This window comes from Diuraphis noxia, unplaced genomic scaffold (genome assembly GCF_037042655.1).
Source record: "Diuraphis noxia isolate RWA-SAM2 unplaced genomic scaffold, SU_Dnox_SAM2 contig0004, whole genome shotgun sequence".
NCBI lineage: Eukaryota > Metazoa > Arthropoda > Insecta > Hemiptera > Aphididae > Diuraphis > Diuraphis noxia.
In genome coordinates, this window is record NW_028301714.1 from 62,454,046 (window position 1) to 62,478,405 (window position 24,360).

The 24,360-nt window shown below is 25.2% G+C and overlaps 1 protein-coding gene and 1 long non-coding RNA gene across 8 annotated transcripts in view; one reads left to right on the top strand and one right to left on the bottom strand.

Moving 5' to 3' along the window:
• Nucleotides 1-24,360, top strand: part of LOC107169664 (uncharacterized) — a 207,410-nt gene that overhangs the window by 64,006 nt on the left and 119,044 nt on the right. The window lies entirely within an intron of this gene.
• LOC107169663 (uncharacterized) overlaps nt 1-24,360 on the bottom strand; it is a 133,911-nt gene that overhangs the window by 55,319 nt on the left and 54,232 nt on the right. For all 3 annotated transcript variants that reach the window (XM_089226521.1, XM_089226518.1, XM_089226520.1), the window contains one exon: nt 17,342-17,449. In XM_089226521.1, coding sequence (XP_089082647.1) covers nt 17,342-17,449 — 108 coding nt within the window. The remainder of the gene's footprint in view (nt 1-17,341; nt 17,450-24,360) is intronic.

Here is a 24,360-nt window from a genome sequence, read left to right on the forward strand (position 1 = left end):
TGCAAAAAAAAAAAGATATTTGTAAAGAAGTACATATAAAATAATCAGTTATTATTAGGCTCTGTAAGTATAATAATCTGAATTTTTAAGTTTAAATGTAAAAAAGAACTTTTTCAGTGATAAATTCTGCCCTTTAAAATCGTTTTCCACAAAAATAATAACATCGTGTTATATAACCTCCACTAACAATATAAAATATGAAAAAAACATTTTACTTATGTACATTAATAATTGTTTATTATCACATTAATCACGGTTATAGTTCCGTATGGTAATCATTTATTTTTGGTATAGTACATATCGTGTATAAATATAACATTATTTAAAAGTTCTGTCATTAGACAGCCCCCTCCTCATGAATATTATTATCATGTAAATATTTCTCATCATATTTATTAAAGTTTGTACATTATGCTATAGATTTTTAATTTTATATTTTAATAAAAACAAAAAAACACATACAATAGGTACTAATAATTTTATTTATTTATTTATTAAAATTAAAATGTCTTAGCATACTATATGCTACAAGTCAGTTTACAAAATAATTTAAATAAAAAACATTCTTACAATTCAATAGAATTTAAGAAAAAATATGTCAATTTGTTTTTTTCTTATTTTACTGAGGTATAATACAATAATATGTATTTTTTTATTTTTTTACAATTACTGTACAAAAAAATCAAGAGACTATCTAATAAAATTGACAGGTTTACTCATGAAAGATTTGAAATCCACATTGAGTAAATTCTAAAGATTTTATAGTATTAAATCTTGTCGAAGGTGATTGATAACATTAAATATATTACCTACTTGAATCGATCTCAATGTCACTGTATATATCTTACACGACACTATGTTAAGTATAACACCTTCAATATATGTCAACACAGAGGTTTTGATTTATGAGCGATTATTGAATTCATTCTATTTGGCTAACAAGTAGTTTCAACTATAAGAAAAACTGTGTTTCTTATTTCATTTGGGCTTGGATTAAGAATTCAAAATTATGTTTTGGTGATGCTTAAATATTTTTTATTTTTTAAATAGTTTTGAATTTTAATAATTTACTAACATATACACTCACTAAGACTCCACTTTAACAAGAAATATCAAAATGTGTATAGATGAAAATTACGTTTTTACTGCTATTGAATAATTTGATATAAAATTCAACATATTATTATGTAGGTTAACAAAAGTAATATAATATTCGTACATCACGGGGGGTTTTTTTTTTTGAATCCGAGCAAAGTAACGAGTGTATTGGTTTTTTTTTACCTTGGCGTAATAATAAAAGCATTATTTTATTGTTCATATACTATGCCACCAATTCACACATAACTATGGTTATGACAGAGTGGAAAATATACATTTTAATAACATGAAGAAAAAATGATTGAAATCAATAACAGAATGAAATGTCATTCAAATGTCTGGTTTTAATGGACATATTATATATCTTTGAACAGCCAATATTCTATGCGTAACACATTATTATAAATTTCATTGTTAAACGATTTATTAAAACGTCAAATATATTCATCCATAATATGGTTTTATGTATTATAATATACATTAATTAATTAAATAAAAAGTACATATTGATGTTCCGGTAACTTGAATCGATTATTCAATATGGTAATAAAAATATGTTTTATGCACACAGCACATACCAATTTGATGTATTGTTGCAGTTTATTTAAAATTTAAAACAAAATTGATTTTTATTTATTTAAGGATTAAATTGCATAATAAAAAAAAATGTAGTTAATACAATTATTATACCTTGTACATTGTAGTAATGATTTAATAGATTATGGTTTATGATTTATTTTAAGTTTAGCCAATACAAATAAAATAAATTATTTATGTGAATGCGATAAGCTAAATCCTAACATATAATATCAATGTATAACTTATATTTGATTTAAAAATGATCTATTTAAGTTTCAGAAAAAATAATTAAAAATATGTTAGAGGATTAAATAACTCAATTAGCTGCAACGTCTGAGTATACTCACATTTTGACTTTACATTATCACTTTGATTTTTCGAAAATAATCCTTAATTCATTGATTTTCTACATAAAAATATTATGAAACTATTTGTCAAAAAAAGGTGACCAAAAAATGCATATTTAATATGATTTTTTCGTTTAGAATGATAGTTTATTTGAGATTTCTGAGTAACTAGCAGATGAAATAAAATACTTTTTGAATTATAAAAATAATTAGTTAGATTAAAGCCAATTCTATAAATCTATAGAAGCATATTTTTTCAATGACTACCTTTTTAAAACATTTTTAAAATTAAATTTGTAGTATTATTAAATAATTAAAAATTTACACAAATACACAATATATTTATTAAGATTGTATTCTATGTATAGGATAAATTTTAAAATTTTTGATGGATGTTAAATAAATTATCAAATTTCAAAATAAATTATAGATTTTGATTGTTTTTATAAATGAAAATATGACACAAATAAATTTCCTGTTTGAAAATATTTCAATTGTTAAGAACTATTAGAATATATTAGAATTCTCGGTACTAAACTTTTGAGACTTTAATTAAAATTAACAATTTTAAATATTAAAAAAAAAAATAAGTGAAGTGAAAAACGTGGTAAGTGTTTTGTAATCATGTGTGTAATTTATTCAAAATATATTATACTCATACAAAGCATTTATGATCTAAAAATCTCTTTAGGTTTAGCTGTATTCGTCGATATAGGATACATATTATATTTTATGTTTATATAATATATACATTTTTATATTGTTATTATTTTTTAGTTGGTTTCATATGAGACTTATTAGTCTCACACTGTCTAGTACTTGGTATAATGGAAACAAGTCATCGTTTTTTAATAAAACCTCGGCTAATTTTGATTATACTGGACTCCACTCAGAGTTGTTTTTTTTGATGCGACAAAAAAGTAGTGTCCTAATTTAAAATATTTTTGTAACATAACGTAGCGCTTGGGGCTGGTTAACCAGCCTTATTTTATTATTTCGAACCAATTTTTGTTCTATCGTTGTTGTTATTTCAAACAAAAATAACTGGCCATCAGGCTTTATTTCGTTAAAAAATATTTCTATATGTCAAAGACATAAGACATTCTACGGTTTTTGTTGATAATTTTAATATCTTATATCTTATTTTTTTCTTGGATCTACTCTGCTTTTGATAGATATTTTTCTCGATATGATGTTGCATAATTTACTATGGACTTATGGGCTCTATACTGAAATAATCTTCGTCGAGCTAAATGTTGAAATACTTTGAAGTTCTATAATGAAATGACATAGTCAGAAATTTTTCGCTTTATAAATTTATATAAGCGTATTAATGTGAATAAATTAAATTTACAAGCAATGCTTGAAAATCAAAATTAAAATGTCACAATATTAGTTTATGTTTTTAAATTATGGTTAGCTAATATAATAATTAAAAGTATATTAGGTATAATAAGTTATAACAAATTTTGATAAACATCCGTAAACTAACGATTTTATTATTTTTTTTGTAATTCAAAAACTAATAACCGTACTTGACGTTTTTTTTAAACATTTGTGTTATTATTTTTAATACACGGTATAAATATTTCATTTTTTTTTATTTGTATAGAATTTTCAATAAAAAAATATTCGCTGTGTCAAAATGTTTGAAAATTTAATAGAAGTTTTCTCATACATTTTTGTTATAGCCATTACATAAAATTAAAGATAGGTACCTATAGTTTATTTTGCTTTATAAACACTTGTAGTTTAAACGAAGACATAACTCGTTAACATCACGAAAATTGGAACCTGTTCTATAGGTAGTTCATTGTATAAAATTTCCAATTTTTATAATTGGAAAATGTTATATTAGGTTCCTGATAAGTGATAAGTAATGAAAATTGGACGAATTCAGAAAATTAAATAATAACAGTGTTAATTATTTTGTTAATACCTAGTTATTTAAAAAAAATTATTTGTAAGACTCAAATCATTTAACGTATATTATTACATTTTATAAGCCCAATGTAATTTTTAAAAATAATTTGATTAAATGTAAAATATCTTCTATTTAAAGTTTCTACAGTACTACTTATAAAAAAATTAATTACTCTAATAAGCAATAGTAATATTATTTGGTAATATGCTGACAGTTCATCTCCGCTTTTCTTATCCAATGATTTATCATTAAATTTAAATTTAACACATATAATAATATGTTACTTACAATGACCCAATCAATCACGAAGAACACTCGACTATTACTGTACAACAGAAAGGTTAGCCAATTTCCCCCTTTTTATGTACTATTTTTGTGTTCCTATGATTTTAAATATGGGATTCCAAATATATTTAAGAACATTATTCGTTTACAATTTGGCATATTTGTCATACTATAGTGTTATAATGACGTTTAAAAAAATAAAAAATGAGCATAATTTAGAGTAAAGTAACGTTTTGTATATAAGGAATTATATTTTCTTTTATTTAATCAACAGTTTAATATTTATTAATTTACTTTAAATTTACGACGGAAATTATTGTTGTCATAGAACGCGTACGCACAGCATTTTATAAAATATCAGAAAAATTCATTTTATGTAACAATGTTTTCTCTTTTTTATGACTGTTAGACTCTTTAAATCACCAAGTGATCAAAACTTTAACGATCATACATCAGAGTGTAGTTATCAATTTGGAGTTTTCATAAATAGTTGTGGTCCAATCAAATTGCAATAACTAATACTAAGTTGATGTCTCACAGTTAAAACATCTACATCTACATGGAATTGAGAAATAAGGTTTAAAATTGTATATGCTTACTAATATTATAAAACATTAATTTTATTATTGGTCAGTGTGTTTTTAGTTAGTATGAAAAAATACGCATAGCATTTTATATATTATGAAATAGTAACTAGTGATAATACATGTACATTATAACTGTGTGTCCACAAATTATTTTCAATTTTTTCGAGAATCCTACATGTTCTTTAAACGTGACAATTTATCATATATAGGTAGTTGGAACTTTTTAGCAATAGAAATAAATTTAAGTTGCACAAAACTTAAGAAACTCAAATAGAAAGAATCAGAAAGTATTTAGGTTGAAATTTTTAAATAAGTTGATATATGAATATAAGTTTACGAACTTTAAACGTGTAATACAATCATTTTCAGAAAATAAGTTATCACTTTTTCAGAGATCAGATTAACAAATTAAGTTGAAATTTAGAACAGATATATAAATATAAATACTCTATATTTGTATCAAAATTGTATTAATATTTGGCAATCAGTAAAAACATAATAATATATTACTGTAGTTCATAATATTATCATTTATTTATCTCAAAACTTTCTATTTTGTAATAACTTTGATAAACAATAGTAACTATTTAGATTTAATAATAGTATTTAATTATAATGCTGTATCCGAGATAAGATTATAACAATTGTTTCATCTTAATAACGAATTAATTTATGTTAATACTTAAATTTAATTTAAATTTAATTCACTTTCACGTATTTTTAAATGATAAAATCAAATATTTTTTTAAGGACTACAATTTTGAGTAATATAATGTAAAAATTAAGATGGTAATTACTAGTTTTGGAGTGGTTTTCCATGGGTAATAATCCTAGAGTATCTAAAATTCAATAACTAAAAATCATGAACACAATAATTTATAAAACGAACATACCATTCAATTCAAAAAATTATAAAATTTCTAATGTTCAACTACGAAAAATCCTTTTGTTATTTAACGTTTGATTGCAAATGTAGACGTAACCAGATGATGACTGAAACCAGAAGTTTCTATTTTTATTTAAACATTTTAATATTCAAGGCTGTAGCCATAAATATGTATTTTTTTTAATTTTACTATTTTAGAAATATTTTTGTTTTATTGAATAAATAAACCAGATGTGTGTAATATTATAATACCTGAATAGGTGTCGGCACTGCGAAAACCGTGCAGTAGCTTCGATTTTCAAATGGTGAGTTTCTATGGGATACTATAATAAGCTATTTTAGTACTTTAAGCTTTGGTGATTACACAGCGGACAACGATCAGATTGTGCTTGATCTACTCATACGTTGTAAACATGTATAGGTACGCCAACATAATACTGCCTATGTATTGTATATTATACGGTAAACACTCACACATAATATAATATTATAACGTTCAATAGTTCAACTTAGTAGGCTTAGTCATGGACAATATCGTTTGGTTGTATAATAATAATAATATATAGTGCGGTATGACTTTATCGAACGCTACCAGACAGGGATTTAATGAAAAAAATGTCAGCGATTGATTTTTTTTTTATTGAATTAAATAATTATTGAATTTCCAAATCACACGCTGTAGGTGCATTACATTAACTTTCATATAAACAATTATCAGATGCATTCGTAATATTTATTCGGGTATATAATGGCACACGTCAATATTGTTGTACTGCACTTGTCAGTCGTGATAACTCCGTGTGCATCTTGATGACTCAGTAACTGATATTTGAGTATTTGAACAAACGGTATTGGCGTACAGGCCACGGGGCTGATATTAATCGTGTGTTTAAGCAAACATAAATATCATGTCGAGTGTAGAGCGAAATAAAAATAATGTGGGAGAAAAATCAATCTGAAAAACAGTGTTAAGAAAGTATCTGAAATTCAATATTATATATACTAGTTTATTATTTTAGTATGATAAAAATATATTTCTTTTTTGGTTTTTATGATGTGCAATACGGAAACGCCAAATGTCCGAAATGGAATATAATATACACGATGTCGTGTTAAACGATGTGTAGTTTGACGGTCTCTTATATACGGTTCAATTTTATGGCAGTATTATGTGTAGGGGTAATGCGTTCTTGCTAATTCTACTGCTGTAGTCTGTATAGTTTGTGGTGTATTTTATTATACCCGTAGACGAGTGGTCTGCGTCTATGCATGTGTATAATATTATGTACATAATAATATATGAAAATGTGCGCGTGTCTACACATCTAAATGTTAACTTAGATAATTATATCATAATAATAATATAATATACGAATCAACAAATATAATAATATCAATAGTTTCTTTTCTTTGAATAATCATAATAAATATACATAAACCTGACTACGTTTAAGTATGATATGTTGAGTTCAACGACAGAAATGATTATAATAGACTTTGATATTATTATAATTTGCGATGATGATCCGGTAATTTGTTTTTATTAGGATATCTGCAACGTTTCGTTTGGACGGTTTCAATTAATCTCTAGAGAAAGTTATGACTGCAAGATGCATACAATACATTAATTCTAGCCGTCTAGGCCATGATAACGAGATACTGCAGCGAGTTGTCACACTTAGAACCAATTTAGCCAAGTAAACTAGTCGAGATCCCTGTACATTATTGTTACACACTTTGAAAACTATATTATGTAGTCGAAAGCGTTTCTAGAGAGTTGTAGTTTGTTTAACGGATGAAAACAATAATATTGTGATTTAAATCAAGAAAAATGTTGATAAAATTAGTACTTTCTGAGCAAAAAGTGGCACACAATATTATGTAGTATAAATATAATGTATATTGTGTACTAAATGTTGCAGGTAAATATTAGTTGATTTTAGCGACTAGGTATGATAAGTTAGGTATTCCTTTTACTTATTCGGTATTGATATTATTAATAAACTGTACATTAATAACAGCTTGGTAGCTATTAAATCAAATTCAATTTGAATTTGGATGTAATACGATGCACTGTCCCGATAGTGTGTTTTGAGATGATATTTTTAGTTGCTTAGTTTTCTAAATGTTTCATGATAACAAATATTCTAAATCGTTTTTTAATTAATTTTCATTCCAATTAACTTGTCACAAATTAATTTCGATACTGATAAACACTAACGACTTTTCCCTGTAGGTCAAACAAACTAGAGTTAGTGGATATATCCCATAATTGTTAAACTCGCAACTCCCAATTATCGTAAAAGGCGATTAAAATTATATGGCTGTGGAGGTATAGTAACTGCTATTACTGGCGTTGGATTATTATCGAATTGGAGATAATGACCATAGTCCGGATTTGTCGTGGAAAGTTGGCTGTAGTCTGTATATCGAGTATTAACTTAAACAACTACGATGTAGAATACAATTGAATACGTCCACTACATTCACAGTTTCCTTTAATCAGGTCATCCAATTGAAATATATAAACAGTAATTAAAAAATTGATGAACGATTAACTGAAGCAACATTTGTAATTGGACTCCATAATAGTGAACTAAAAAGGTAAAACTTAGGTAACCTATAAAAAAAGGTAATATTTATAAGAAAATTTTTAATTTAGATAGAAATGGCGTTGGAGTTTAAACGACTTCAATTTCTAAAATACGCTATACGTTCGCTATGACTACCAATAAAGCGCAAGTGCAATATTTGCAAGTGGTTTGAAATTATAAAAAGATTACTTCTCTCTTGGGCAATTATACATCGCATGCTCTAGAGTCGGTGAACCCTCTGATCTTTATGTTTATGTAAACAACGGACAAGCAAAAATGTACCTAGTAAATCCACTAGCTTTATAATAAAACATGGTGTTTTTTCTTCTTTTCCTATTATTTCACATAGTCAGAACAACGCAAACAAAGGTATTAAATTATTGAACGATGTGTTTTCTCGGTGAATCTACGTTCCCTAGATTACGTTCATTCTTTCATATCAGTCTGAGCCATAGTAAGCGTGTGGATGAGCTTAGCTAGTCTTTTATCAAAATCATTATAAAAATGTTAGGTATATTATTATAACTAATACCATAAATATATTCGTAAAAGAAATCAAAACTGTTATTTTCTTAATTTAAATAAACAATAAACATATTTTATTGCATAGAAAGTAGAAAATAAATTAAATGTTAAGTCATATAGAATAAAGTACCTATAGTATCAAAATAATGATTATCCATATTATATTTATATAAATAAATTTACTGTATAAATAATATGAACAGCACATTACATAACTATTCCACCATGAATAAGCTTGGCTTTTATAAACTTATGTATATTGTACATTGTGTTACAATACTTTTTATAATACGCATATAATTTACGTCAATACAATAGACAAGGATCGGATTTATACAACAAAATTTAAACATATTGATAAAATTGTAACATTATCTTAAATAGTAATCATATGTAGTTAGCATCATATAAACATTGTAATATCCTCAACATTGTATCTTAACAAAAAACTAATAGCCTTTGTTGTTGATGTTTTTTTAGTTCAATAAAAAAAAAAAAAAAAAAAATACAATAGACAAAACAACAATAATCCAAAATTATATTTCGTAATTATATAACACTAGCTATATAATACCTGTATAACCAGACTTCGGCCGAGAAAAAATTAACAATTTATAATATAGGTACAACTATACAGGGTTAATGGATTAAATCGGTCGTGTATCTCGGTTTTAGTGTACTTCAGTTATAATTCTTGATATATTTTCGAAAATGGTTAAAACTATTCAACAAACTTTCTTGACCTGTCTGAAAATAATATCTAAAATGTTCGTTACATCGGTCGAGTGGTTTTTCGAGTCTATAGACAACAGACATATAAAATAAACTTTCATACAATTTTTCTTTTAAGATATATATCATTTGTTTATTTGAGGTGATAGATAAAAAGATTTGATATAATATGCTTTTACCTCATCTGCTTGAGTAACCAATCTCAACCATTTATATAACAAAAAATGATTTTCGATTTTCATCGTGAATCTCAAAGTCCTCTTATTTGCACCTCTTTAAAATGTTAAGTTCGTAGTGTACACGAGGAACAAACGGTTGGTATAGGTTTCAACTCGAAATTCGAAGTTGGGGTGCTGGGGAAACCGACCTTTTTACTAGCACCATTGTTTGTCCATATGGTTTATGGTATTCACAAACTTGTATAACCCATAGAAATATAAAGAAATTTACTGATAGCAGAGATAGATGTCCGAGGCAAACGTTGTTAGATAGAGAGAGAAAGAATAGTATGACAACAAAAGTAACAAGATTTTTAAGAAAAAAATAGTATATACCTTAAGTATGTGGGCCCCGTTCTATTACACGGTAACGGACTATCTCTTTTTAACATAGTTGGCACTTGGCAACTTATAGTAGCGTATGAGGAAACGCAGCCCATATATTTATAAGTCTATATGGTATAACTCATCCGAACTGGACAACGTGGTGGTCTCCGTTGTGTCACACGAATCAACAGAGCAAGGGTTTTGGACTTAAATTTCAGACGTCAGTGTCGCTCTTACAAATTTCATAATATAATTTATGTATTAGGAAAATCATGTTTCCTATGATTTTATTATATTTGATATGTCGGGTATCCGAGTATTTACGACTTTGATTATCAGCGAATGCATCGTCTGCTTACCAAGGATTACAATCAGATTATGTACATTATATCGATGAAATTACAGTAAACACTTAATGTTTGATAGTGTTATTTGTGCAATAAATAATATGCATACTAATTTATTGCATAATTTAATACGTTTTTAGATACTTGTAAAATGTTTAATTTAAAGAATATGCAAACATCGACACCATCCGATGAATATCTAATCAATAATTAACGTATGTTGTAATTTACATTATGTAAATATTTATTCGTTACGTGGCTCATGGTTTGTTGGCTTGTGTAAAATAACGAAGAAAGTGAGATATGGTTTTTTATTTTTATTAATTTTTTATAGTAATAAGTGGATAACGTGAATTAATCATATATTAAAAATCGTTTAAATCTGGTTTTATATAAAACGGACGTACATGAACAATTTTTTTGTCCTGCTTCATAGTATCTTAAATGCAACTAATTATAAAACAAATTTAAAACTCATTGTGTCGATTTAAAAGTCTGAGCACCATTTGGTCGATTTGAAACAATTGGTTCAAGACTTAAGGTAACGAACAAATAAATTATAGTATATACGTATGTTAATGTACATAGTAATTAGTAGGTGCATATTGTATATTTGCAACTTATACAAAATTCTTTAATTGTAATGTAATTTATTTGCTTTTTGGATATAAAATGTGTTTTATTTGCTAACATAAAGAATTTAGCATGTTACTAGTAAATGGAAATGAATAAATAAATAAAAAATACCGTAATACGCCCAGTAAAAGTATTGTAGTATTTAAATAAATATTGTTATACAAAAATAAATTAAGAAGGTAATGAGACCAAAACAAAATTAAAGTTCATCGAAACTAGCCCACTAATCACAACTATCTCGCCATGAAGTGCTATTACTGAATAGCTTCTTCAACCAACCATTGTGCTTATTGTACATTTCTGTTACAGATTGTACAAATTAAAATAAATATGTTTAAAAAACAGTTCATCGAAGCAAGATGTTCTAATTTTTTTTTAAAACTTTTATTAATAGCTTAAGTTAATAAATCAGTTGCATAAAAAAGTTTAAGACACTTTATAACAAATTTTTATTCAATTTTCGAGAAAATGGACTTACAATGGTACAACAATTATTCATAAAAAAGGCAGTAGATTTAACACAAAATGAAATGAGTAGGTACTATTTTAACCAATAATAAATAATATACATTTTTAATAAACAAAAAAAAAAGTTTATTTACAATTATTGAATACTTTTTTTAAATTCTAAAATCTAAAATGTTTTAAAACTAAGGTACTTATACGAAATGTTACATTAACTATTGCATAATTTTTTTATTATTTTATTCATTATGTTTGTATATTAAAATCTATGTTGCTTAGAGTGATACTATAAATCTATCGATTTGTAGACTTACATATAAACTTAGTAAATTTTATTAAAGAAAAAAAATATACAAAGTTTAGTTATTGCTTTTATTTTTGAAACGATAATGCTAATTAGTATAAATATTAAAAATAAACAACATTTTTTTCTCGAAAAACAAATAATTTGAATTTAAATGTTTGCCAAAATTTACTTTTATATAAAATAATATCTTTATATATAAAACCGATCCACGTATATGTTTTTAAGTCAATCTTATATATTTATATTATATTGTTTAGTACAGCAATAGGTATTTGTGTAGCATGTAAAACTTATATAAACTGGAAAAATTGATAAGTATCAGTATACAAGGTAATTCTTAAAATTAGGATATATAAAGTGATATTATATTATGTTTGCTAATTAGTCGATGCAACATGCGAATATTCAGGCAATCAAAAAAATAATGATTTCCAATGGGTAAAGTAGGCCAGCTGTTGATATTTTAAACGATAGATTATTTTTCACTAGTTAATCAATATTAAAATGGTTTTTCAAAAACTTTATTACAAACTGTTACAAACCTGTACCTGTTGTAGATATTAGCTAATTACGAGTAGCGAAGGTGCCTGATAAATTTTATTGCACAAAAGACCGAGGGGATAGTAATTTAAATAATTTGTATATAATTAAAAAATCTGTACTTAATATAATTTAGTGAACATTGTTAGTAAAAGTTAAATGTTATTTTTTTTTTTTTAAGTTACAATTAAGTTATATCAAGTATATCTATAGAGTATTGTAGTAGGTTATGATAAGTAGTATAATTATAAAATTAAAATTTATGACTTAATACACAGTTCTGCGTACAAAATGTTGTTAAAAAAATATCACTGTTTGGCGTTAACTCAGTTTAATGAAAATTGTGAGTAGTGGTGTTTTCAATGTACGTATAAAAAAAATAGTTAATGAACTCTATCCATCCGAATTTAAGCACTACGAATACTTATACTTGAATCAATAACTTATGGGTAATCTTTGTTCATTTTTTACTTTCTTGATTATTATACAATTATAAAATTAGCATTTTTTTTATTTTTTTATTTTGATAATACTATTTACTTTACTTTTCAAACACCTTTACTTTTAATAAATGCTATTTTGTGCCATGCTTATAAAAGAATCCTTAATACCATAATGAAATAAAGGAACAATGGAATACTATTGAATGGAAGTATTTCTTTAGTTGACATTTCTTAAAACTAATTAAATATTTATCTGTATTTAAATTATTTTAGAAAATAATACCCATGCATAGTAATATAATAGTTTAATAAATTATAGTGTATTGCTAGGCTGACTCTATATTACGATTATTGATTCTTTTTTTTTTCATTGAACATATTTGACATCAGTAGCAAACGCCATTAGTTACACTAAGCATACACGATTTTTGTTTTAGATTTTATTACACAGATCGGTTTTTTTTAAGAATTTGAGAACCCGTACGATGGTGCCAGCGTCCAGTCCTAGAGCTGTGTCCAACGTGACGGGTACGTTTAAATTCCTTCGTCATCCGTAAATTGGCGGAAGTCCGTGATTAAGTGGCAGACTGTTAGTTCAGTTCCACACGAAATACACAGTGGCCATTCTTCCATTTCCATGAGGTATCCATGTATAGGACGGGTGTGGTCGATGCGGAGTCTGTTTATAATTGTCTTATCCCTTCTATTCGGGGGGAAATTAGGCCAGCTGAAGGTTGTGTTTTATATTATTCTTAATTTAGTGTTATGATTAAACCAGTGCGTTTGCCATTTAAGAAGTATGCGTTCCTTGATTTGGTTTTTTAAATCTGCATATGTTGTAATATTTAGCTTTTGGACGTCTGAGGATTTTGTTGCTTTCTTGGAATTTTCGTTTGCTTTTTCGTTACCTTCAATATTACTGTGACCAGTTATTCAGATGAGGGATATGTTTGAACCTCCGAATTTTGATTGGATTATTTTTTTTTTGAATGGACTTTGCTATTTTGTTGTGTTTGTTTTGTTTTTTAGGATTTGTAGTGTGCTTAGAGAATCTGAAAATATCATGTTGTTTTCAAGGAAGTTCCCGTGATCGAGAAGTATTGATTCTATGAATTTGATTTCTATATATTATTTCTCACTATTCACTTTAGAATATTATATTATTCTATACAACATGAGATGAAATGGTGAAAACTATGCCTGTTAGTTCTAAACATTTTACAATTAAAATATATTATTTAAAAAAAAAATGATTTTTAAGAAAAAAATAGTCAAATGGTCAGTGGTCTGATGGAAAGTGGTGGTTTTCTGTTAATTGTCTAACACATTAGAAAGTAGCAACAATGTGACATAATATTCATTAGTTAAATGTGATATATTTATAACTTATTGATTGATCTAGTGAAGCTATATGAATAGATTTGAATTTTTCGTCAAGCCTACTTAAGATTGAATTTCCTTTAATTTTATTTATAATAAGTTATAGTAAAAAGCAGAAAAAATAAAAATTGTTAAAAATGTAAAAAATCAAAATTCTCACGTCTTAAAATTATGTGAACAATTTTCAATTTTTTTTCAAAAACGTTAGTTAGTTTTTAAGATTATGAGTATTGATAGTTCATAAAATCACTCTTATTGAATTTATGATTATACCTACTCAGATAATACTTATACATTATTATTCAATGTTAAAAATATCAAAGTATGTTTACATTTATTTGTATAATAAAGTATAACACAATGTACGCAAATATTTATATGTACATAGTAAGTGCAATTCTTATATTTTTTTTTTTTTATTCAGTTTTTTGATAGAAAATATCTTTTTCATGTTTTATAAATCGACGGCGGGGATTTATGGTTAGGTGGTTAATATATAAGACGATGTGGGGTGTAGTGGGAATCCAATTATAAAGTCTTTGTATTGCGTGGTCAGATCCACAGGAAATATGTATAAAACGGAGTCTGGCTGTATTGATGATAAGCGTTCATAGAATTTATTTGATTCTCAATCTCAACGGAAACTTATTACACTTTGGCAAATGGATTTTCGTGCTAGACGCATTGCCTTACGAATTTTATCTACTCTTTTCCTTACAGATACCGATAACATATATATTGAATTTTGTAATGACTCCAACTGAATGAAATGAAAATACATTTTTCAACAACAGGTCTCATGTTGTAAATGTGTTTATAAACGTAATTATAGAATATTGTCTTTTTGTACAGATATAAAATATCTTTTTAAGCGTAAAATTATTTTCAAATCAAATTAAAGAAAAATATACAGCTGTTTTTCAGCATAAATGGCTGTGAAAAAAAACCATGAAAAGTCTAGAAGTTATTTAATTTTTTGATTTGAAAACTTTGTTTGCTAATAAAATTATTCGTGGATTCGCTTGTTTTAATTATTAATTTGATAGTGAAATTTTACATTAGTTAAATAAATCTACATAATATTTGTCTTCTCGAGCAGTGAAAATTAAAAACCAATGCCATAATTAACATAAAAAGTTTCAATAATATTATATTGTTTTTATCATTTTTACAACTTAAGTTTCAAAGCTTTTCAATTCTAGCACATTTATATATAATTTTAAACAACTGAACATTCAGTAAGTATATTTTATTTTTGTAAGTATTTAAAATTGTAGATACAACAAACACTTAAGTGGAGCGAAGTGAAGTGAATTCCACTCTGAATATATTGTTGTCCAAATACTTTTATATTTTTTATTTAACTGCTTTTATGTTCAAAATTATCATAAAATATTATTTTGCGTTGAAGTGTGTGTAGAAAAATAATACATGCGACATACTTATCTGTTGAGTAGAATCTATACCATTTAAATGTTACTACAATCTTAGACTGTATCGTGTACTCTGTTGTGAACCAACATTTTAATTGATATGTATTTTTATTTTTTACCCACAGGGTAGGCCGTAAGTCATATCTAATTGTATTATCCAAGTTTTTAATTCACGTGCACGTTAAATTGCGAATTATTGTTATAATTTGAAATTAGCAAATCATCGTTTACATTACTAACATAACTGAGATGAAAATAATACGGTAAAAGTGAAAAAGTAGAGTTCACTACGTGTTATATAGCTGCAATTTTGTGGCGGCTGACACTATAACGTGCGTTGTAGCGCATGCTCGTTTTGTGGGGGTAGTGAACAAAATGAGTTTTGGTCGGACTAGTGCTGGTTCATTCTTAACGTGAACAGAGTACAGTATTTTAAGAGTTGATTTTTTTATTTAAAACAATGTAAATCGTAATTAATACTTATACTATTAAACTCGAAAATTTTGATAACATTATTTGAACTTGATAAACTATTTTTAATCGAACTGAGATTTTTTTTTTGTATTTCGTCGGTTAATTAAAGTAGTTAAGTTTTTAGCTTAATAAGAATAATGAGCATCTTGTTAAGTTTAAAAGTGTTAAAAAACATTAATTTTTTATTAGTTAATGCTCACCTCTGTATTTCCCACGGTCATTACTCTGTAATCCACCTTATTAGGAAATGTAATTTTTGGTAATATTATCACATGATTGTTCTGAATGAAAAAGGTTGAATTAAAATATTCTATATATGTTTTCACCTCGTAATGACTATGCTGATAGTTTTTGTAACTCGGCAGTGTGACAAGATATTAAAAACATAATATATATGCAGTTGAGTTTTGTACATTGTTTGTAGGTACTTACGTTTTATTATCAATGACAAATAAATGTTGCAGGACTATCTCCAATGTTACATATTATTTGTATTTATACCTTGAAAAATCCATCTGCAGATTATATTCCAGGACAGTTCAGAATTTTATATAAATTTAATTCAACGTAAGATTAACCAATGACCTAACGTAAAATGTTTGTTGGAACTTGAGTTTTTTAAATTATATCATAATATCATACGTGCAATTGTGTCTATATAATACTCTTTACCATAGATAAACCACTTATTCTTCTTTATACTGTATGTGCTGTGTTCACTCGTACCTAATCTTGAACTGATTAGTCTAAGCTCTATGGGCATATAAATCATTAATATGAAATGAATATAATTGCTGGTCACACGTTATGAGTAGAATAATTATTCTATTAATTAAATAAATACAACCAATACATTTTTTTGAGTTGTTTAATATTGATTAGGGGGGTTTCAACGTTTTGCTTTATTGTTTAATTTTTTTTCACGTATTTTGTTTATATTATACTCCAATAATGTCATATTCGTGGTCTAAAGTAAAATACGGTAAAGTAGTTGATTTTCGTGGATTTTTAAAATACAAGCTAGTTATAATAGCTATAGGTATTCAAAAATGTAAGTTAAGTAGTGAAAAGAAAAGATATTGTGGTGACATATTATTTACTTTTTTTCTAAATCGGTGTACACCTAACCTTTGCCATAAAAAAGTACCTACAACATTTTGATATAGATCTTTATTGGTATAAAATCCCATAACAACGTTTATATTCTCACTCACCAACGTGTAAATAGCTCCGGTAATGGCCGCATGTCTTATGTTGAGACTGTAAAAACCGTTTTTACGACTGATATCATTGTATCTATAGAGTACGGTTGTCGATTTCATCTGTAAAAAAAAAAATAAATAAATACATAAACAATAAAAAGGAGTACACAATATTCTCAAATAGTTTTGTGGTACAAGAGAATCATCTCTGTGCACATTGTTATTTGAATAAAAATTTCTTTTAAAAAACTAACAGCGCAGTGAAAAAGGTAATTTAATGTAACGATGATGCGCAATATGTAAGATGTAGAATAGATTATTCTTTATTATACATTTAGGGAAAAACATGAAGCATTAAAAGTGGATAAAACAGTTTTTTGTAAGCGTAATAATCATTTATAATCATTTAAATTGCTCAAATTATGGGAAATATAATAATTTGAATCTGATGTTACAATTTTTAATTTTATTTATCAAGTATGATGAATATTAGATTAATTAATATTAAATTTATTTTATATTTTGTTAGTAAATAAATATATATAAATGATTCAGAAATGTTTTGAACGCTGCATTATACAAATCTACAAATAACCTAATAAATGTATAAATAATTAAAATATTTTTATAAGACTTTTTCATAACCCAATATATAATATTATATTTACTATAATAATAAAAAAATCTTCAGATAACGAACAGTTAAATAATTGTTTGGTATTTGAAATAATATATGATATATATTTGTACTTGCATAAATTGTAATATGTTAAAACTTCTCATTAACAACAATGTTATTTAGATGCATCTAAACTACAAAAAAATAAATAAAAATATTTAGACACAATTTACACTAAAAAGGCAGTTATAATTGAAAAATCAAAGTTTAATTTGTCACTCGCCATAGAACACTACTAAATCGGTATGATGATCTATGTATTTATATAATCTTCAGAATTCTAAAACATCAGAATTTAAATTATTATGAGTTAAAAAGGGATTTAGCCTGCTTGATGAATCACTCTGTATATATTATCATGTATGTAGTTGCGAAGCTAACTTATGTCGAACTTGTTGAATGAACGATGAGTTTGTTGAGTTATAAATTATGAATTTATTGCATAATATTATTATAAGTAAATTTATACGTATAACGAAATTTGAGTTTTTTTATTTGAATTTTGTTTTATTTAATCAAGATACAGTGGAGAAAAACATAAAATTACGAAAATCAAGTATAGCGCTTAATGTTTTGTTACCGAAATGAAAGATAATGCTAAAATATAAACGTTAAACACCAATATATTTATAGAATTGAGAACCTAGAGTATCAAAATAATTGGATCTTTTAATGTCACTAGATAATCTGTTTCTACCTATTCCTACTTATATTGATTGTTTTATATTAATATAATTTATGAATGTGTATTGATGATATTCCACATCTAGCTTCATACTAAAAAGCGTTAAACACAAAGATAATTCACTAAGTTCCCGGATTTTGTACTTCATTGTAGCTCTATACATTGAAGGTTAAACGTTTAAGATACTTGAGTATTAAGATATAATATACCAATGTAAATAATATTATTGATTTTACATAGTTAACTTTAAATGAAATATTTTACAATTTGTTAACTGCAAATATTATTTATTTTTTTTTATAAAATATTATTATTGTAATAATATTATATACATATCGTAATAATAAGGATTATGAAAATACTAAAAATCATTAAATATTTTGATTAATAGAAAAAATATTTTAACTATCAAAAAATGAAGTGTAAGTTACATTTTTCGATTTATTTGACGCAATGTCCTGTGTTTTATGTTTATAATATTTTTTTGATTATTTACATATTTATTCTTGACGTTTTATGATTTAAAATTTGTTACACATTTTTTAGTTATTAGTCGACCCAAGTTTTGTTTTCAACCATCAATAAAATCATAAAAGTAACTTAATTATGTAAAATATTAAATATTATTATATTTATTTTATGTAGTTTTGTAGCTTAAAATGTTTATAATAGATTTGAAAATAAGCCCATGCCCCATATCTACTTAAATTAGGTTACATAATTATTATAAATTCAAAGTAGCATATTATGCACAACAGTTTAGCTTTTTTCTTTTTTTTTTTTTATTGATCTTTATAGCTTCGGCGACATGGGCCATTAGCTTTATACATAATTTACATTATACTATTACTTAAAACTTACATGTTTTAGGTGACAATTTAATGACAATAATAAGGGCTGTTGACTATATTTATTCTAATTAAATGTATTTATCTATTTTGGTTGTCCTGAGGAGTGACATGATTGTTTTATTTCTTCTATTATATATTATAATATATAAGTTTTATTTACACCATTGATTGAAATAAATGTCTAGGCAGTACTTTTAGTTGCCTGAGAATATAATATTATGGTCTAATGATTTACAATATTTTTTCTTATAGAACGTTTTGGGCTATTTAATTTTAATTCAACTTTATTAACTGTAATTTTATAAAAAATTTAGAATGATAATATATTATTTAAAATTAAATTCTCATAAGTACACTTAATTTTAAATATATTCACATTCAAATTAAGAGGTTTTGAACTTATAACTTGATTCTCTAGAAAAATTATAACAAATCTAATACTGATGATCGATGCAGATAAATCTAAACAATTGAGAAAATAATAAAAAGCTTAGATTGTGTTCGATTTGATTTATGTAGCGAAAATGAGTTCAAGAATATGGCAATTAACATGTAAATCGCAAAATCTACATAATCTTATAATCTGTACGCGTCCAACGAATTCATAATATCACAAGTATATATATATTAGAAAATTTCGTTTTAATTATCAATTAATTTTGTCCTTAATTCTCAGCCAGTAGTAACAATAATTTATTTTGTATGATAATGCTCACGTTACTAGAAATTTCATTATAACCAAGAAATATAAGGAGATATTATTCTCTTCACTCAATCCATGCTTCCTCTTATTAAAGTCTATTATTTCGTCAGTGAATTTTAACTCTAGCGATATGATAATACTGTGAAATTGTATTCCCAGTTTAATCGTTTTTGAGTTATGGAAACGGATAGAATCGGTAGATTAAAAAAAAATGCTCTTAGAACGTGCGATAAAAAGTTTTTTTTTGTTGCTATATATTATATGCTGATTATAAATTACATGACGTGTATGGTTTTTGTTTAGATGACAATTTCTGAATGGTAAAAAAATATAAATTCTTAAAATTAACTAATTAATAGCTACAAACTTGCACAATGTAACTTTAACATTTGATATAAATGATACTAAAATCTTAAAACACATTTTAATCTGTCTTAAATAGTTTAAGAAAATGAAAAAATATGAAAAACAACAGTGAACGTGTTACGTTTCTCTGTTTCGTTCACTCAAGGTCGTGAACAATGTGTATTTAGGTATTTGTACTCGATTGTTAAGTTTAGATTTTAAGCTGTGTTAATATGTTTAAACTCGTTATTATTTATAATAGAATGATAGATTCCTAAATAACTAGATAGATAGATAGATGTATGTATATGTTAAAATGAGTGATAGATAGATAGAGAGAAAGATAGAATTTAAATTATCTCATTAAAACTCAAAAAAGGAACTTTTCTTTCTTTAACGTTTATATTACTATTTAAAATATATAACAGTGACTTAATCATTACCTACGTTATATTATGTAAAACTATTAATTAAATTATTTTAATAGATTTATTGTATGGAATTATTCACCTAGTAGATATATATTTATTTTTATTTTTGATATGGTTAGGCAATATTATTTTTCTCTGACCATTTAAAAGTTTATCTACCAAATGCTTTTATATTAATATAATTGGAAAAAATAGAATTTACATCTGCTCAGTATTCTATCACGATAGTATGTGATCAATATTTTATATAAAAAGATTGTTTGCTTACATTTCTTCATACATAGTTATTATACACACATCATTATAAGACAAAAACAGCTACCAGTTACGTTGTTATGTTTTAGCTAGTTTTAAAATTTTATTTTATTTATTTTTTTTTAAATTGTGTAGATGATTTATTCTTAGGACGTGTTTCGTATTTTGATGCATATGTTCAGTCTAAAATTTGTTAAACAATGGTTTTTTTTTACTGTATAAAAAACCTAATTTTGCATTTATGTGTTAGTATGCACATATATATATACAATTTACCAAGAATGTTCACCTCCATTTTTTCCTTAAATAATAAATTCATTCAAATTTTAATTTTTAGGATTTGAAAATATATCGTCACAGGACACCTTTAGTGGTACAAACACATCTCATGAGTTTGAAAATATGGTGAATCACACTGTATATAGTCATTGTGTATATTAGTGTGTTCCGTTAGATTATACCAATTAGCCATAGAGGGAAACTCGCCGCCCGGATAAAAATCAGTTTTTTGCCATTTTATCAATAAACTAAAAAAAATATTAAAAATCATATGATTAATGAAAATAAAATGTTGAAACATCAAGATTTTCAGCAAAATAAATTCTACAAAATAAATGTCTTTATTTTTTTCAAAAATCAAAAATATTTTTTTTAAATTTTTTTACCAAAAAATAAATAAAATAAAAAAAACAAAATACACGTAGGCCTTGTCTATGCGAGTCTAATAAAAATAAATAGATTTATTATATACCATTTATTATCTCTAAAGATGCCGCAATGGGTGAATCCTCGCGGGACATCCTGTATAATTATGTATACAATTGTTGATTTTAAATTTTCATGAATATGAAGTAGGTATAATTATATGTAAAGGAGATAAAAGCTGATAATTGAAGTAACTTTATCTAACTGTATTTATGTAAGAAAATGTTTACTCGTAAATATAATTAAATATTAACGACTTGAGTATTCAATACCTTACGTTCTTACCCAAATCAATCTAATGGTTTTCTTATTTGAGTTAGTGTATTAAATACAATTTGCACGAATGACATTTGTTTTGATCAAGATTTATCTTATCTATAAAAATATCTGATGTATATTAAATATTAATCCTATAATTATTGTTCATGTTTATGGTGACTTTTATTGTAATTTTGTAATACCTTTTTATTTTTGAATATTTATATATATTTATACATATATATAAGCTTATTATATAAGATGGAATAAGATTGTATAAATGTGATACATTTTATTTAAATCTTTGGTTTTTACATTTTATATATTATAAACATGAACTCAATTATGTTTATATTTATTTCAAATTAAAATGAACTGGGTACGATTCCAGTTTTTGAAAAATAAATAATAGTCACCTATTAGGTAATACTACATTTTTTAACTTTTATTATTTCAGTATTTTTAAATTGTTTTTACTTTTTTAAATTTGTGTATTCATTTATTGTATCATATGTCTTATATTAAATCCTAAACCTTATGAAAAAAAGATACAAATTATTGTAATTTATTGTAATTTATTAAGAAGATTTAAATATAATACTCAACTTGTGAAAAAGATATATTTCAGTTTGTTTGGTATATTATATGGTTAGGTTTTGTGTAAGTTAGTTAGTACTAAGATATTTGTAATTACAGAGGGTGCTTAATAATATGCAAAAATATATTGATATCTTATGAAATAAGTAATTCTAGGGAAGGAGAATATAATTATGGGGGTTTAATGATTTTTAAAAGCGCTCCAAATGGGTGGCCTTTAATTACAGAACAATGATGTTTCTTGACTAGTTTAGATGAAACCATAATCAACTTTTAGACGTATCGAACAAAACCAAATTACAATGCAACGTTTTCAGTTTAGAAAATAGTAGTTGTCTTCTCAATATATTTATTATAAAAGGTTATATATAATATAATATCCATAAATGTATTATATTTTATAAATCTTTATTAATAATACTATTATGACATGCTATATCCAGTAAACGGCGCGCTGTATATGCAATATCGGCACACTTGCGTGTTGTTGCATGCTACCCGACGATAGGGTAAACGAATTTAATAATAATACGAGAATATTATTTTTTACGAAAATAACGTCGAGTGACTTTTTATTCATATTATTTATATTAGTATATCATATATATTTTTTATTTATAGTGACATTATATTATAGGATTGAAGAAATATCAGCTTATTTTTTTTTTTTATTAGCCTCAGTAAACATTTTAAAACATCTAAGTAATAATCAACTAAATTGTAGCAGGTCTGTGCATCAAAGTACTACAAAGTAATAATATTATAACTGTTCACTTTTTACAGATACACATCAATATTACATGATGGTTGTTTGGTTGTAAAACAAATGTAAATTACATTTTATCATATTTCACTAACATTACGAAGAGTTAATAATATAATTTAGAATAAGACGAGTAACGTTACTAGAGTGGTGTAATTAAAACATTTAATTGTTTATTGAACACGTTTGGTGTATGAACTATGGTTAAAGACTTAAAGTATAATTTAATGTCAGTTATTAGCTATATAAAATATTTAAATATAAGACAAGAACCAAAGACAGCACATTACAACTATCAAATCTTCATTATATTTATAAATTAAACATGTGAACCATTGTAGGCTAATAAACCTTTGTATTTTAAGCCTTTAATTAATTAAAAAAAAAAAAATATTTAAAGATAGTTATTATAATCATTTATTATCAACGCAAAATTTAATTTATCCCGTCAAAAATTATAAATATCTTATAATATTATATTTAAAAGCAATGATATTTTGTAAAAAAATATTCACTTATAATTTACTATCATTATTTGCCTACATTTTATCATGTAACATTTTATATACATTATACGTATACGGACATTTTATAAGAAATTATTTTTTTGGCCGATGTTTTAATGGATTTTAATAAAGTTTAATTACATCAGCAATAATAATTAACATTTCAACAGTGTATATAAAAATGTATTATATATTATTGATGTCGGAATTATTTTCCAACTATATTTTTTCATGGTATTTTTTGAGTTTTATA